Source organism: Lissotriton helveticus, chromosome 3_1, assembly GCF_964261635.1.
Source record: "Lissotriton helveticus chromosome 3_1, aLisHel1.1, whole genome shotgun sequence".
Lineage (NCBI taxonomy): Eukaryota > Metazoa > Chordata > Amphibia > Caudata > Salamandridae > Lissotriton > Lissotriton helveticus.
Genome location: NC_136061.1, coordinates 2,100,046,001 through 2,100,061,443, shown reverse-complemented (window position 1 = coordinate 2,100,061,443; position 15,443 = coordinate 2,100,046,001). Strand labels below are relative to the sequence as shown.

General features: G+C 43.1%; 1 protein-coding gene across 4 annotated transcripts in view; it reads left to right on the top strand.

The window, feature by feature from the left end:
- Positions 1-15,443, top strand: part of FES (FES proto-oncogene, tyrosine kinase) — a 498,639-nt gene that overhangs the window by 216,547 nt on the left and 266,649 nt on the right. For all 4 annotated transcript variants that reach the window (XM_078683274.1, XM_078683270.1, XM_078683273.1 and 1 more), the window contains exon 8: positions 15,111-15,230. In XM_078683274.1, the coding sequence (XP_078539400.1) occupies positions 15,111-15,230 (120 nt within the window). The remainder of the gene's footprint in view (positions 1-15,110; positions 15,231-15,443) is intronic.

The following is a 15,443-nucleotide window of genomic DNA, read 5'->3' as shown; positions in this document are numbered from 1 at the left end:
AGTGATGTGGACATTGTTAGGATGCCAACGGAAGTCTTTCGCCATCGATCAGATATGGTCAGTTCCTCTCATACCAGCATATGGTGGATCTGACAAGAGTAAAATAGTAGAGGAGGAGCATTGGGGGATGTTGAAAAACTCAACACACACACACACGCCACGAAAATTTTTAATAAAGGACAGCTGTTGCACCAAGGAGCACTAAAGTGCTTTACAGAGTGTTTTTATAGTATATCTCAATTAATGAGACTTCTACACAGAAAAGTATGATGTGTGTGTTAATAGCAGATTGCAAATAGAAGAATGTTGTGTAAAGAGTGTGTCTTTGAATAATAGTAAACAGCACATGTTAGAGTTACACTTTTCCTATATTAACAATGCGCAGGGTCACGATCTGATTCTTCACCAAAACTAGAATTAGTATGCAGATGGCCAGTTTCAAGGTCAACAACCTAGCCACTAATGCCCTCAGGAATGTGCCACCTTCAAACAACACACATATTCTTGCCCAGACACACACATGCACACACACCCGTTCACACACACACACACACACATTTTACACTGTATCCAGATTTGAAAAAAACAATGCACATTTGTCTTTAAAAGGATGATATTTCAGAATATCGAAGACAAACGTATTAACGTATTATGCTACAGAAATTTCTCAGCCAGAATATTCGTTACAAAAAGTTGTGGAGGTATGTATATAAAGTTAAGTATAGATATAGTATTCCCAACTCCCCATATATACACCTTCATATATATATTTCATGTCGGGTAAAGGCAAGTTGACATCCTGCGTGACCTAAAAGGCATTGAAGCAACACAGCTGCCATTCCATAGTTCAAAGTTGTTTAACCAGGATTGGCACCTATTAGGGACAAGCGCCTTCCTTATCCAACAATGTGTCCATAAGATTCGGCATGCTTGTAATAAAAGATTTTTGCACATCCTCAGATGCAGTTGGCTCGTTTTCAATATTTTTGTACTCGGTATTCTAGCAATAATATTTTTGCAGCACAATGCTCATATTTTGTAGGATATTTTCAAAAATGCATGTTGTTTATCATTTTTTAATCTGAATTTAAGTAGGCTGCCTCTAGCACTTTAGAGGAGCTTCTCTTCAATGTATCCTGTTTAAGGAACTCTGCCTTAGGTGACTGACAAATGCATGACTTTATTCATACTCACCCCACTCAGGAACTGTCTTTTATTCATATCTTATCAAATGCTTAAAGTCTAACTATAAGTCAAGAAAATCTTAAGTATACCATTAGGTATGCGAATCAAATTAGTAACCAGTGCTATATCCAGATGTATTTCATTTATAAATACACTGCATGAAGTTGGCTTAGTAAATAGTATATGTCTAATAATGTAATTGATCGTATAAATATGTTGTCCCAAAATAAATGGTAAGCCAATTCATAAATGGAACTTATAATGGGGAAGGCTAGACACTCTTGTTATCCTCTTGACAAAACGAAGCTAAGAGAAGTTCATTTCCCCAGATATTGACCATTGTATTAACTCACCCCTTAATTCATTTGCACAGTTATTAGGAAAATGGATGCCTTTCACAGGATTACTACATGCTATGATGTTGGAATACTATCATAATTAAAATATATACATCTCAAGTGCTTGTTAAAATTTTGATAGAAAAGTGGATACATAGAAAAGAATCAAAAGAAAATTGAATAGAATAAACTGATTAGCATAGTAAGTGACTTGGAAGGAAAGGCTCTGTTAACATTATCGATCCTTGCATGATTACTGGAGGGTCATGGAAGTGGGCTCTTGGCACATTTATTAAGAACCTTTTCAAACAGATTGAATTGAAAATCCAAGTATATATCAGAAGAAGTAATGTTTACACCAGGACCCAGTATATATTTTAGACTCGAGACCTGCATCAGAGAGTTCTGATGCTGGTAAGTAGCTTATCAGGGGCCTTAGTTAGAGTTTGGTGGACACAGTACACTGCCAAAAATATGGCAGATAACCTGTCGGGCAAACTTGCGGTCCCTCTCTATATATAGTTGGGGGAAGCACTATGTTTCTGAGAGCTGGGCCTATGCTGATTTGATCTGGGGAATCAACTGAACAACCACCTGATCAAAGACTTTCAGTCAAACTACTTTAGAGAAGTCATTTTCCCTTGGTTGTATCAAACTGGAAACCAAACAAATCGAGTCAATACTCCCAGCATGTCATGAACTTTTCTTATTTGTTTTTTTTAATACCAATCTCTCTTTGAGAGTTTCTTTTTTAAAAACAGAAAATGCTCGTGGCACCCAGGCGTGCCCATCAGAGCCTGAAGGAGGCTTGGCCACCCCTTCTTCGCTGCGGTCTTCAGGTGAGTCGCCTTGAATGCCACCTCATTCTTCCTTTGCTGTGCCCGTACCAAGCACCTGGTCCTCTGCCTCTCTGGCCCTGTTCTTTCTTCTGCTGCTGGCTTCCCTGCAGCGTGGCCCTGGCAGCCTATCCCGCTAACGTGGTGCCCTTTTAGAACCTGCCTTCCCCCCATCCCCCGGGCAGGCCTAGCCTGCCTCTGCCCCCGATCCCACCAACTGCACCACCAGTGCTCCCCCCGCCGTTACCCCTTGGGTAAGAGGTCCCTCACACTCCGGTTCCCCCACCTCCATTCTGGCTCCGTGACCACAGTGATCTCCGTCACATCCTCCCTCTCTCTAGCTATCCACAGCCCTATGGCATGGAGACCGCAGTGCGACAATGCAGCGGACACAGGCAGATGGCACGCGCATGCACAACTTCACCACACCCAGTGCCACAACCCCTACCCCCATGCCCACTACTGCTTCACATCGGACGAATTTCGAGCCCTGAAGTCAGGGCAGCAACAACTGCGCTCATACCTCCCCTGGACCACCAAAGGCCCTTTCTCTTGCCGGAAATGCACTTCACCTGTGCCACAGAGGATACCAACCACGCCTCTCCAATCAGCCACACTGCCTCACACACACCCACCAACTAATCAGACGCCAACATCGGAAAGATCAACTTCCTGCTGAACAACACACGCTCTAAAAACACGCCACAGACATCTGGGACACAATCACGACCCATGCCCAGACATAGTTTTTATCACAGAACCTTGGCTGAACCCTGCATCCACTCCCTCTTTACCTCAGTCACCCCAGAAGGATACAAGATCACGCACCGAGATCGATCCAGAAGAATCAGCACAGTGATTGCCATAATCTACAAAGAAAACTTTGAATATCAACCACCACAGACGACTCCACCCCCTTTATGGAGCACCTTCTTTTCCTACTCTGAATGAGTAGCAAAACCTCCATCAGAAGCCCCTGTGCCTACAGACCTCCAAGACCCCGTCCTGCCTTCTGCAGAGCTATCCCTGATTAATTGCCCCTTTCGCCATTGACTCCAACCTGTACATATTCCTAGGAGACATCAACTTTCACCTTGAGAACATCGACAACGCCAACCCAGCCAACCTCTTAGAAAGCATGGCTAGCCTCGGACTCAAGCAGCTTGTCACCGACCCCAGCCACACAGTAAGTCACATGCTAGACCCCATCTTCCCAGCCACAGAGTAACCTACACCCACACTGAGGAGCTCACCTGAACTGGTCTCCACTGCGTCCAGTTCGTCATCTCAGAACCCTTCAACACCCACCTCCAGAACCCACTCTTCCAGCGCCAGCAAAACATGGTGCAACTGGTCAAAGGTATCAGAGCAACAATAAACCAACACCCTTGACTCCCTTCCACCCACCATTAACAAAGACATAGAACTAGCAGCAGAAACTACATGAACTGGATCACGGCAAGCGCTGATGAAGTCACACCTAGGAAACCCAACCACCTTAAGACACAAACACGACACCCCAACTGATTCGTAGCAGAACTGAAAACCCAGACAGAAGGAAAGAAGATGGCACACTAGTAAGACCCTCAAAGACCAAAAACGATTCAAAGATGCCCTCAACCTTTACTACCACCTCCTGAAAAATATCAAATAGACCGCCCTAGCCACTAGCATCAATGACTGCTCCAGCACCAGCAAGGAACTGTTCAACATAGTCAAGGAGGACACTAACCCATCATCAACCAAAAACACCATCACACCCTTGCAAGCCCTCTGCGACACCCTCTCTAACTTTTTCAACAACAAAATAAACACCATCTACCAAGACTTCGCATCTCAACCCCTCCACCAAGGCTGAAAACTTCCTCACGCTGACTGACAGCCACCTAAACCAACTCCCCTCATAGAACCCCCCCTCACTGAGAAGGAAACTGCGTCCATCATTAGATCTATTCACTCCCGTGCCCCAGCAGACCCCTGCCCTCACCACACGTTTAACCTTGGCAATCCGCCCATCAGCAAAGAACTCACCAAGGTTCTCAGCTCCTCTATTACCATGCCCCACTTCTCCCAGCAATGGAAACATGCTGATGTGAAGTTGTTGCTGAAGAAACCACCCACGGACCCAGGAGAATTCAAGAACTACCGACCCATCTCCCTGCTGCCTTTTCCAGCCAAGGTCATTGAGAAAGTTATCCACATCCAGCTAACCAGACATCTGGAGAACCACAACCTTCTGGACCCCTCCCAAGCCAACTTCAGAGCAAACCACAGCACCAAGACAGCTCTCATCACAGCCACATACATCAGAATGCTGCTAGACCACAGAGAAACAGCAGCCCTCATCCTCCTCGACCTCTCAGCAGCCTTCAACACTGTATCCCACCACACATTGATCAACAGACTCCACCAGATCGGAATACAATGAGCATCCCTCAAGTGGACTGCTTCCTACCTCACAGGAAGGACGCAGAAGATTATCATCCCTCCCTTCTCCTAGCTCCAGAAGAACATCACCTGCAGGGTAACTTAAGGCTCATCCCTGATCCCAACCCTCTTCAACGTATACATGACACCCCTGGCCAACATCGTCAGGAGCCTTGGACTCAACATCATGTCCTACGCCGATGACACCCAACTCATTCCCTCCCTGACAAATGACCCAACGTCCATCAAAGACCAGTTTCAAAGATGCATGAAGAATGTGGCTGCCTGCATGAACAACAACTGTCTCAAACTCAACACATTCAAGACAGTAGTTCTCATCTTCAGGGAAGGCTGGGCACCCTACTGAACAACAAATGGTGGCCACCTGAGCTGGGCCATACCCCCAAACACAACACAAATGCCCACAACCTCAGCATTATCCTCGACAGCCAGCTCTCCATGAAGAAGCAGGTAATCTCTGTCTTCTCCGCTTGCTTCCTCATACTCCGAATGCTCAGGAAAGTGGCTCACTCCCAACACCAGGTGAATTGTCACGCAAGCTCTCATTATTAGTAGACTCGACTACAGCAACTCTTTCTATGTAGGAATCACCACCCAACTCTTGAGGAAACTCCACACCATCCAGGCCACTGCAGCCAGACTCATCTTCAAAATCCCCAAACAGATGCACATCACCCCTCATCTCAAGAAACACCTGGATATTCAACCAATAGGAACAGGTAGCGTGATCCCGCAGTAGGACCCGACAGCACCTCGAGACCTTCACAGGTGAAGAAGCCGCGCCATAATTGATTGAGAGAGTGTTAAGCCATATTAATTTACTTTGCTGGAATTTCTGAGACTGAATATTGGTCTGTATTTGTTACAGGGACTTAGCTTTGTCTGGCCACTTCATAACTAGTTGTCTGTTTCCATTGCAGTGCGACCAGTGATTCCTTTCAAATTTACACGGTGTAAAAGCAAACTTTCCAATGTAGAGGTAGAGTACCACGTGGGTGGGCTTACCCTTTACAGTGTTCTTCATGTTTATTTGGAAATAGTTGACATGTGAATGGATTGGTGTGTATCCGATATTTTACGAGCACATCAGTAATTTGTTTTAAAACAAATGGAACTGCTTAATGGCTATTCCGGGATTATATGTATATTGCTATTCAAAAATATTAACTGTAAGCAAATTTCACTTCCACTTTTCAAACAATGAGTTGTTTTAAATAATGATCTTTATTTGTATAGCAAAATACATAGAATAACATCAAAAGTTATGAAAATATATCTGAATCAATATCAATTAGCAGCATAATCGTAAAAGCTGTTAGTGTTCGCATGTTGTTACAATAAAAACTAAGCAATATAAAAACCTCCATAATAATTATCTTAATTATGTCTTATAATTATTTTAAAATGCCAGCTTTTTATGCAATTTATAAGCTTACATTGAATAAATAATTTTGTCCTACCCCCACGGCAAGTATTGCCGCATGGTTTGTTTTACCATAATGTCATTACTCGTTTTACAAAAAGACAATAAAGGTTGGATACACCCTATATTTGTCTTTTTCTAGCTAGCTTACTTCAATATTTGTATCAAATAATAGACCCCTATTTATTCACCACCTCCTAGATGAAGCCACCCTCCTATTCAAATCAAAATCTGTGAAAGCTTTAGAATTCATCTCTTTTATGCTTGGTAATCTTTTTAGATGTGCTTACATTGCACATTTGATTTTAATGAGTTTGTGCTGCAGTACACTATCAGTGAACGATATGAAACACAAAAGAGGCAACCAAGGAAAAGCAGGCAGCTAATTCTGTATGACCTGTTTTTCATTGTACATGCTTTCTATTTAGACAGTTAAATATCACGTGGAAAACATAGGTTACAACACTTCGATAACCTTTGGCGGCATACACTAAGAATTTTTAAATGAAGGTTGATGCTGAGTACCTGGGTCACAATTCTCAGGCCATAAGTATGACTAATATTTAGCTTATTACAAAAGGTAAAGTGGTAGCTCTAGGGAGGAGAGTTCGCATGGCAAATGAGGATACAGAGGAAACTATTAGTTAACATCTAAAGCAATAAATCAAAATATGTTAAGTATAAACCGATGTAAGAAAGGCCTGGACAGGATTGTAGGCTTGTAGAAGAAAGCGGGATACCAACAGGAAAAGTCTGCATAGATGAATAATACTTGTATTCACTAGGCACAGCAGAATGCATGACCTAATGGCCAAAAATAAGCTACAATAGAAGTAATGAAAAGGAGGCGGTGGGTGTTAGCCCATTTACAATAGAAATAGCCGCGCTGGTACTTTCAGCGGTTAAGGAGTGTAACGTGATGAGACAAGGACAATAGTATGTGACGTTTTGCCTCCGGGGAAGGAAACCAGTCTGCCCTGTCATGTACAAAATGCACCAACCATCCTCATACTGCAAACCCTGGGATGGAAAATGAGCATTGTCACGACTCCTGGTGTTTCTTTCAGGAAGTGGTAAAAGAGTGCCTTGAACGTCTTTTGTTTTGAGCATTGATTGTGAGATCGAAACATTATGCCTGGAATGGAACTTATGATAAGAGATCCTGGGGTTCTCCGAGCCTTTTAACTTTCCAATGCATGATCGTTAATGCTTAACGGGCCACATGCATCAAAGTCAGGATTTGCGAATCTTAAATAGCAAATTTTAAGAAATCGCTATTTAGGATTCGCAAATCCCTACGCATGTAGGAATCGCAAACAAATATTGTGATTCCTTCAAAGTCTTTAGTTGCGACTCGCAAATTGCGAATCGCAATTAAGGAATTGCTTCTCATTCATTCCCATGGGTCTAGAGGCCCTTAGGAATGAATTGGAAATGCATGCGTAATTTGCGAATACCAAATAGGTACTCGCAAATTGCGCATGCAATTTTAAGAGTGCATGGGTGCCAAAAGGACACCCTGTTGCACCCCTGAAGTTGAGATGTTACCACATGTTGTGTACATACATGCTCCAAGGGCATGTGTGTGTGTGTAACATGAACTTTTCAAAGTTTTTGCAAATTACCATCAAGTTCAAATTGATGGTAATTTGCGATCCCTAATTGCGAATTTGCAATTTGGAATTGCTTCATGAATTGCATTTAGGGAATCGCGATTTGCGATTGCCTAAATACATTTGCAATTTAGGTAATCGCAAATTTTGCTATTTCGTAAATTGAAAATTTGCATATGGGTTGATGCATCCCAAATGCAAAAATACCGGTCGCAAAGGGGCATATTCTGTGAATCTGCCTGTTTGCGATCAGTATTTTCGTTGATGCATGTGCCCCCTAGTCTTTAAAGGCTTTTCTAAGTAGGTCTTCCACATGCAGAAATAAAGATGCCTGTTGGATTCTACAACCAGCCAAGAGGCAAAAGTCGTAGCTCCAAAATTATCGAATGGATGCTGTTTATGAACCTTGCTTGTACTGCTGTGCTGGCTGTACACCGAATTCACTCCTCTACTTACATCCCAGACGGACTTGAATTTTGAAGAAATACACTTCTAGCTTGGGATGTCCTTAGTGACGACACCAGTTAATACTAGGCATGTGTTAAAGGCCAAAAACGCTATTTTTGAAGCTTTTCAGGTGAACCAAAATACTGGTCTATTTAAGCGTGCCAAGGCTGTGTGTCAATCGACAGGAGCTGAGGCCTGTACAAACTTAGGGTCTGAGTCACAAAGGTAAACTGAGACGAAAGTCTAACTTAACAACTTTCGGTATTCACAAAGGGCATTTACGAATAGTAAATTTAGACTTTTGTCTGTTTAACTTAAGTTTTGGTCTCAGTTAGACTTATACCCAAAACCTCACTACTTGTAACCTTTACTACTTGTAAATGCCCTTTGTGAATACTGAAAGTTGTTACGTTAGACTTTCGTCTCAGTTTACCTTTGTGAATCGGGCCCATAGTGTTTTCCAGCCTCACAGGTTAGCGACCTAAATTCATCAAGGCTTCCTGCTATCTTAGAAACAGTTCTTGCTTCCCAAAATATGATAGTTAGTAAAATGCTTAACTTTAATATTGTCCAATGATATACAGCGAGCAATGTGTAGGGACAGTGCTAGAAATGGGGATCTGTAGTTGGCTAGGGTTTGCACCTTTGTCCAAGTAGGGACCCTTGCTTCCAGTCGGTGTACGGGAGTCATGCACTTAGACAACCCCTGCTCACCCCCTTGGAATCTTGGCATGAGCAGACAGGCTAATCTTGGAGATAGTGTGTAAAGCAGTTGTACACACATATAGAAATACAGTAAAAACACTGCAAATGAGCACCACATCAGCTTAGAAAAATAAGTAATCTTTATCTAAATCAAACAAGACCAAAACAACAAAAATCCAACATACAATAATCAAAATATGATTCTTAGAAGGTAAAAACAGTTCTGTCCATAGCAAAATATGGATGCGATACTTTCAACACAAAGTACCTTGGATGCGTCACAATCATAAACAAAAACAGCCTCCGGAAAGGTGATGGGTCGGTTCCTTATGCCCAGGGAAGGTGATGTGTCCGTTCCTTACTTCAGGGGAAGTGATTCATCGGTTCTTTACTGAAGGAGAGGTGATGCGTCGATTTCTTACTGGGCGAGAAGGTGATGCGTTGGTTTCTTACTGACGCCCCAGCGTTATCGTAGACTTCGCGCCCTTGTAGGATGCGTGGGGATTCAGTGATGTGTCGGTTCTCGATGTGTCTGCAACGGCGCTATGTTGACCTGTCCAGCCGCGGTACCACGATGCGTTGGTTCTTGCAGTCGCACAGCAGGGCCTACGTCAGAATCGGTGTGGTAATCTCAGACTTCGGAGATCAGTGCATGAGATTTGGTGTGCAGCAATTTCTCCAGCCGCGGGCAGGTGCTGCGTCGGTTTCTTCAGTGACACGATGCACCAGAAACTGGTACGGATGCATCGCACTTCTTTAGTTGTGTCTCTTTTACAGCTCTCAGCAGCAGGAAACAATCTCCAGAGGCCCAACACAGGAACAGGCACCTCTTGGTAGGTCAGAACTCCCAGCAAGGATGTTCAGGGGAGCTGGTGATGAAGTCTTTGTGTACCTGAGACTTCAGAACAGGAGGAAGCTCTACTTCAAGCCAATGGAGATCTTCTTTAATCAGGATAAACAGCACGAAGCAAAGTCTTTTTCATCTTCCTGTCAGAAACAGCCACTGCAGCCCAACCCCAAAAGCACACAGCAAAGGGGCAGTACTTCTCCTTCAGTTTTCCCAGCTCTTCTCCTTAGCAGAGGTTCCTCTTGAGTCCAGAAGTATTCTAAAGTTCTGGGGTCTGGGCCCAAATATTTATACTCAATTTCTCTTTGTTCTCTTGTGGCAGAGAGGCTCTGTGCTCAGTCCAAACTAGTTTTGTCCTCTCAGGCCCAGCTTACTGGCAGGAGGTGTAGACAGAATTATGTAAGGCAGACCAGGCCTATTCAGGTGCAGGGAACTCTACTCCCACTACTCTAAATACAGCCCACGTCTATTCAGCCCTGCCCTGACTCATTCAGGAACAGTAGAACACACATCAACCCCCCACCAGTGGCTGTCTGAGAGAATGCACATCCCCAGCCCCTGTCACTCCAAAGCCAGATAGTCAATCCACAAACCAGCAGAGGCACACAGGATGGCTAAGCAAGAACATGCCCACTTTCTAAAAGTGGTATTTTCAAACACACAACATAAAAATCATCTTTACTAAAAGATGCATTTTTATTTTCTTGAGTTCAGGCATACTAACCTCCATCTTCCTAACTGGTCCCAATGCAAAGTTAACTTATATAAGATGTTATAAATAAAATCCCATAATATCGAATGGGACAGATAGCCTTTCCATAGTGAAAAACAAAATGCACTGTATTTCACTATCAGGACATGTCACACACACCACTACATGTCTCACCTTTCACATGCACTGCACCCTGCCCACAGGGGTGCATTGGGCATACCTTAGGGTGTCTTACAGGTACAAAAAAAGGGAAGGTTAAGGCCTGCCAAGTGAGTGCACTTGCCAGGTTGAAATGGCAGTGGGACCTGCATGCAGACACTGCAGTGGAAGGTATGAGATACTTTTAAAAGGCTGCTTGAGTGGGTGGCACAATCAGTGCTGCAGTCCCACTAGCAGCAATTGACTTACAGGCCCTGGGCACACAAAGTGCAATGTACTAGGGCTTAGTAGTAAGTCCAATCGATAATTACATTTTACATGGAGAGCATATGCACTTTAACACTGAATAGCAGTGGTAAAGTGCCCAGAGTAATAAAACCAACAAAAGCAGGGTCAAAAAAACGGAAACACAAAATCAAAACGTCTGGAGATAAACCCGCTGGAAAAGCCAGCTCTAATAGACAGCAAATACAAAAAAGGATGGCGTGCATTTCCAGGGCTAGTACATGAGGAAGATTATTTGCACAGACACTAATGGGTTGTGAGGAGGGGCACCAAGTCAGGAGGTCACAGAACACAAATGTAAGCATACACACATTTCCCGTCATGGGCCCTGTTGTGTTCTTTATTTAGCTTCCAGACAAGATTAGCCATCCCGGGGTTGTGGTGGATGTTCTCATACAACTCCAGCAACCCTTTGGTCAAGGTTGAACTGACAAGACCTAAAACATGGCCTTTTTTTCTTATATTTGTAAAGTATGAACAGCTACTAAAGAGTGTGCCCAGGCACAGAACAACAGATACACTTGTGGAATAGCTATAAAACTCAGAGACTGATTACTGCTGAAAAATATATGTTTTAGGATGTTTTATTAATAGACCAATGTTGGAGAGTGGCATATAGATCCTAAGGCTACCTGCTCTCTGCGCAAGCCGAGTCCCCATTTTCTCTATTTTTGCAAAATCATCGAATTGTCTGCCTTTGATACAGATGTTGTCGGTCCTTATGTTTCCAAGAACATATGAAAGAGTCAAGTCAGTCAGACAATGACATCGATAAGACATCTGATTCTCAGGCAATGACCTCGATAAGACATCTGATGTAATATCATTCTGGAACAAGTGCCTTGACATCTCTAACTTAAGGTGAGATCATAATTATAATTACATAAAGAGTGTAGTCTGAATTGACATGTTTTTACCTTAATTGTTTATAAGCATGCATCGAAGACTAACCTATGGATGCACATAGATTATGTAAGACATTCCTAAGGTTATGTCAGAGATTCCAATCTCACATAAGTTATAGCATAAAAGGACTCCCAATTGACCTCTTGTTGGGAGAGGTCTCTAGCCCCAGAATATTGTGCAGGACACTGCCAGAAGATCTTCAGACTGCTGTGATGCTGCTGCATCCCATTCTGCACTAAAAGCTGATACAGTACAAAGTCTGGGCGGAGAAGAACTGATGTTAAAGTGTTTTGCTTTAGAGTAAACACTTGCTCCTTACAATTACAGCATATTACAGTAAACAGCTATGCAGCAGGGGCGGCTTCTTGATTAGGGCGGAAGGGCTCTGCCCCTGCTACAATTTCTGCCTCAATTGATATCTCGTATTTTTTTTTACGAATGTTTAGTTCATTAACCCTTCAGAGAGTGTGACCCTCACGCCACACAAGGGTCACGCAAAACCAGGCCCTTTCAGTAGGCACATGTACTAGAGCTCATGTTGCGGTTGTCACAGGATTTATAGGGCTTACCTGATTTCAGCCCTGGCCCCTAGAGGCCTACAACACTGTAAGGTCATGCCTCTGATGATGCACTGCAGCCTCGCTGACTGAAAACAGTCTGGGCTCTTCAAGCATAAGCATTGGGTTTCCAAGGCTGTTTGTCAATCAGCAAGGGTGCACTGTGTATCACTGCATTCCACCCATTTCCTAACTCATCACAGTGTGGGGTGGGACAAAGCTTCCATGACCTCACTTAATTCTGGAAGGAGCTGGGGAAGGTTGAGTGCACACGAGGCTGGCTGTGCATGACGTGATAAGCGGTACACATGCCTCAGACGTGGCAGTATCCCAGGCAAGTGTGGTCAATCGGAGACATGGAGGGAGGGGCCGAGAGCAGGTTTTAATTGGATATGCGATTAAGGTGCTATGCACCGAAAACAAAAACAGACCTTGAAATGTGCCCCTCCCAGTCCTTTATTCCTTATCATCCACCCAAAAATCTCTACATATGTTGTTTCTGAGGAATTAGATATGTATTTATTTTATTTATTTTGAAGGTTTTATATACCACTGGCTAGACCCGGAGGTATCGGAGCGCTTTACATGAGCATCAGATCATAGTTACAGGTTACATCGTCATAAAGGTTACACTGTTATTAGCGCATAACAACATAGTTACTTGTAAGGTCGAGATAAAAATAAGCACAAATACATAAGGGGAAAAGCAGGTAAGGGGAAAGATTCTGGGGAGGTGGGAAGGAGCTTGGAAGTAGACAGGTAATAAAGGAGGGAAAGAGGATGGGAGGATGAAGGGCACAATGTGAACTATGGATTAATTGCATATCTGAATTAATAGCAGCACCCATAGGCTCATCATCTAAGGTGTGATCCAATTTACAGTTCAGATACTACACTGTGACGGGCACATCTGCCTTTTTGGCCTAGAGTTTGGACGCTCACCATTATTTTATTAAAATCATAGTCAAGAGAAGACTCAGGCCAAGGAAAGAGTTGTCACAGCCCAATACGAACTAAAGGATGACTTAGTGTGTACTTGGGTGGGATATCTAGGTCACTTATTAGCGGTCTTAGCTTACTTCTACGTGTCTTACCCCACCGACCGGGATTGCATCACTGCCCAAGGCTCATCTTCTGCAACTGTCGGTGGTCATTCTCATTACTCTGCCTTTGCTTTTACTCTACCTTTCAAAGTGACTTAGAGTATCTCCTGGGAGATGCCATTTCAGAAGCATTGTCTCTGTTTGATCCTCTGTGTGTTTGCTTCAATGCGACCAGCTTCACTGACTAATCAAAACAACTGAACATAGTCACTCAACAACCTCCTCTTTTCAATAACTAAAGTTGAAGACTCACAAGTGTTCTTAAACCCACCAGTTTTTTGCCCAGAATGTATAACGTATACCTAAATGGAATGTCATCCAATGGGCTCTGTCTACGCTTGGGATTACTGTCATGGGTGGGAGTAGGCGGATTGAGCATACGAGTCATAGGTTCCGCCTATGTCCATCTGATTTCGTGGTGCTGCCTTGTAGAAGAGGTAGCAACAAGAGTCTTTGTATGAGAGACCATAGTCTTGGTTAGTTTTTAACTTAAAGGTCCAATGGCGTTCTTCGGATGTAAACCCAGTCAAGAGTTTTTTTGTTTTTATAAATATTGTTAAAAGGTATAAAAGTGTTGTTTAAAGTATAATTACTCCCTCTTCTTGGTATAGTTGCCGTCCATAAGGGAAGGGCTAATTTTGTTTGAAGAGACAGTATATAATGTCTGTCATCATATCTTAACAGCAAACATGGATAGGCATGGATTTTACTTACAGAATACCAAACTCAGTCCGAGGGAATGTGAGACCACTAACTGCAACTACATCTGTTTTTTTAACCAAAACGCTTTATTAGGTTTTGAGGTCACTGCATGCAATTGAACCAGCATAATTATTGCACATCTAAAATATCTATTGAATTCCAACATACATGGTAGACATCCCAGCCACAACAAGCCACCATTACTTGTTTTCATTTGCATGGATCGGTAACATATTCCATGAGGCTTCCATTGACAACTACATTGTGAAATGGATAAACCCGGCCCAAGATCATATTTGTCTATTGATTTAGTTCAGGTCCAGGTCTAGTCAGGTTCAGACCACAGAGAGAAAGTGAGTGAATGAATGAATGAGTTTACATAAAGAAAATAGGCTTTACAAAGTCAAAAATGCATCAATAGAGTAGGACACCAACGACATATCTAATTTTACAGTTAATTACATAACCGAGTAAAGAATAAAAAATACACAGTACAGAGCAAGCTCGAAATTCTTTAGAGATTCAGCACACACCTCTCGCTGTAGGCTACCTCAATCTTGCCATCATGACATGGCAATGAGGGGCGGTGTGCAGAAGGGAAGACGAAACAATGGAATTCCAAGAGGGTAAGAGGTCAATGGAATGAAGGCAAGTCCTTCTCCACTGCTGGCTGGCATCTTCTACAGTGCCAAGCTCTACTGCTAGCCTGTTTAGTGTTTCCTTCAAGAGTAGCCAATGTCAATGTACTGTACCAGTCAGCTGAGTTCTGGTCTTCAGCTATTCATTTGTCAATAACTCCTGTCACTTAGAGTGTCTGCTAAGTCAGTTAATGCCTCTCTTACAGGTCTTCGGTAGACCCTCCACCTGTGGTGACCTTTGACACAACACTGCTGGAAGAAACTGACAACTTGGCAGCGGGAGAGCTGCAACTGAATGACCTGACCATAGAAAGTGTGCAGCACACGTATGTACAAAGTGGGGGGGGGGGGTCATTTGCACACACAATGGAGCAACTAACTGATCCCTAGCTCATGATAATCATTTGAAAATTATTTCACCATATGTCATAGTTATTAATTGTTCCTGGTGGTAGTGCTGTGGCTAGCTAATGACACAAATGTAGATGGTATTTCATTGAACACATCACTAGACGAATCGGCGTGATGCACATGTTTTC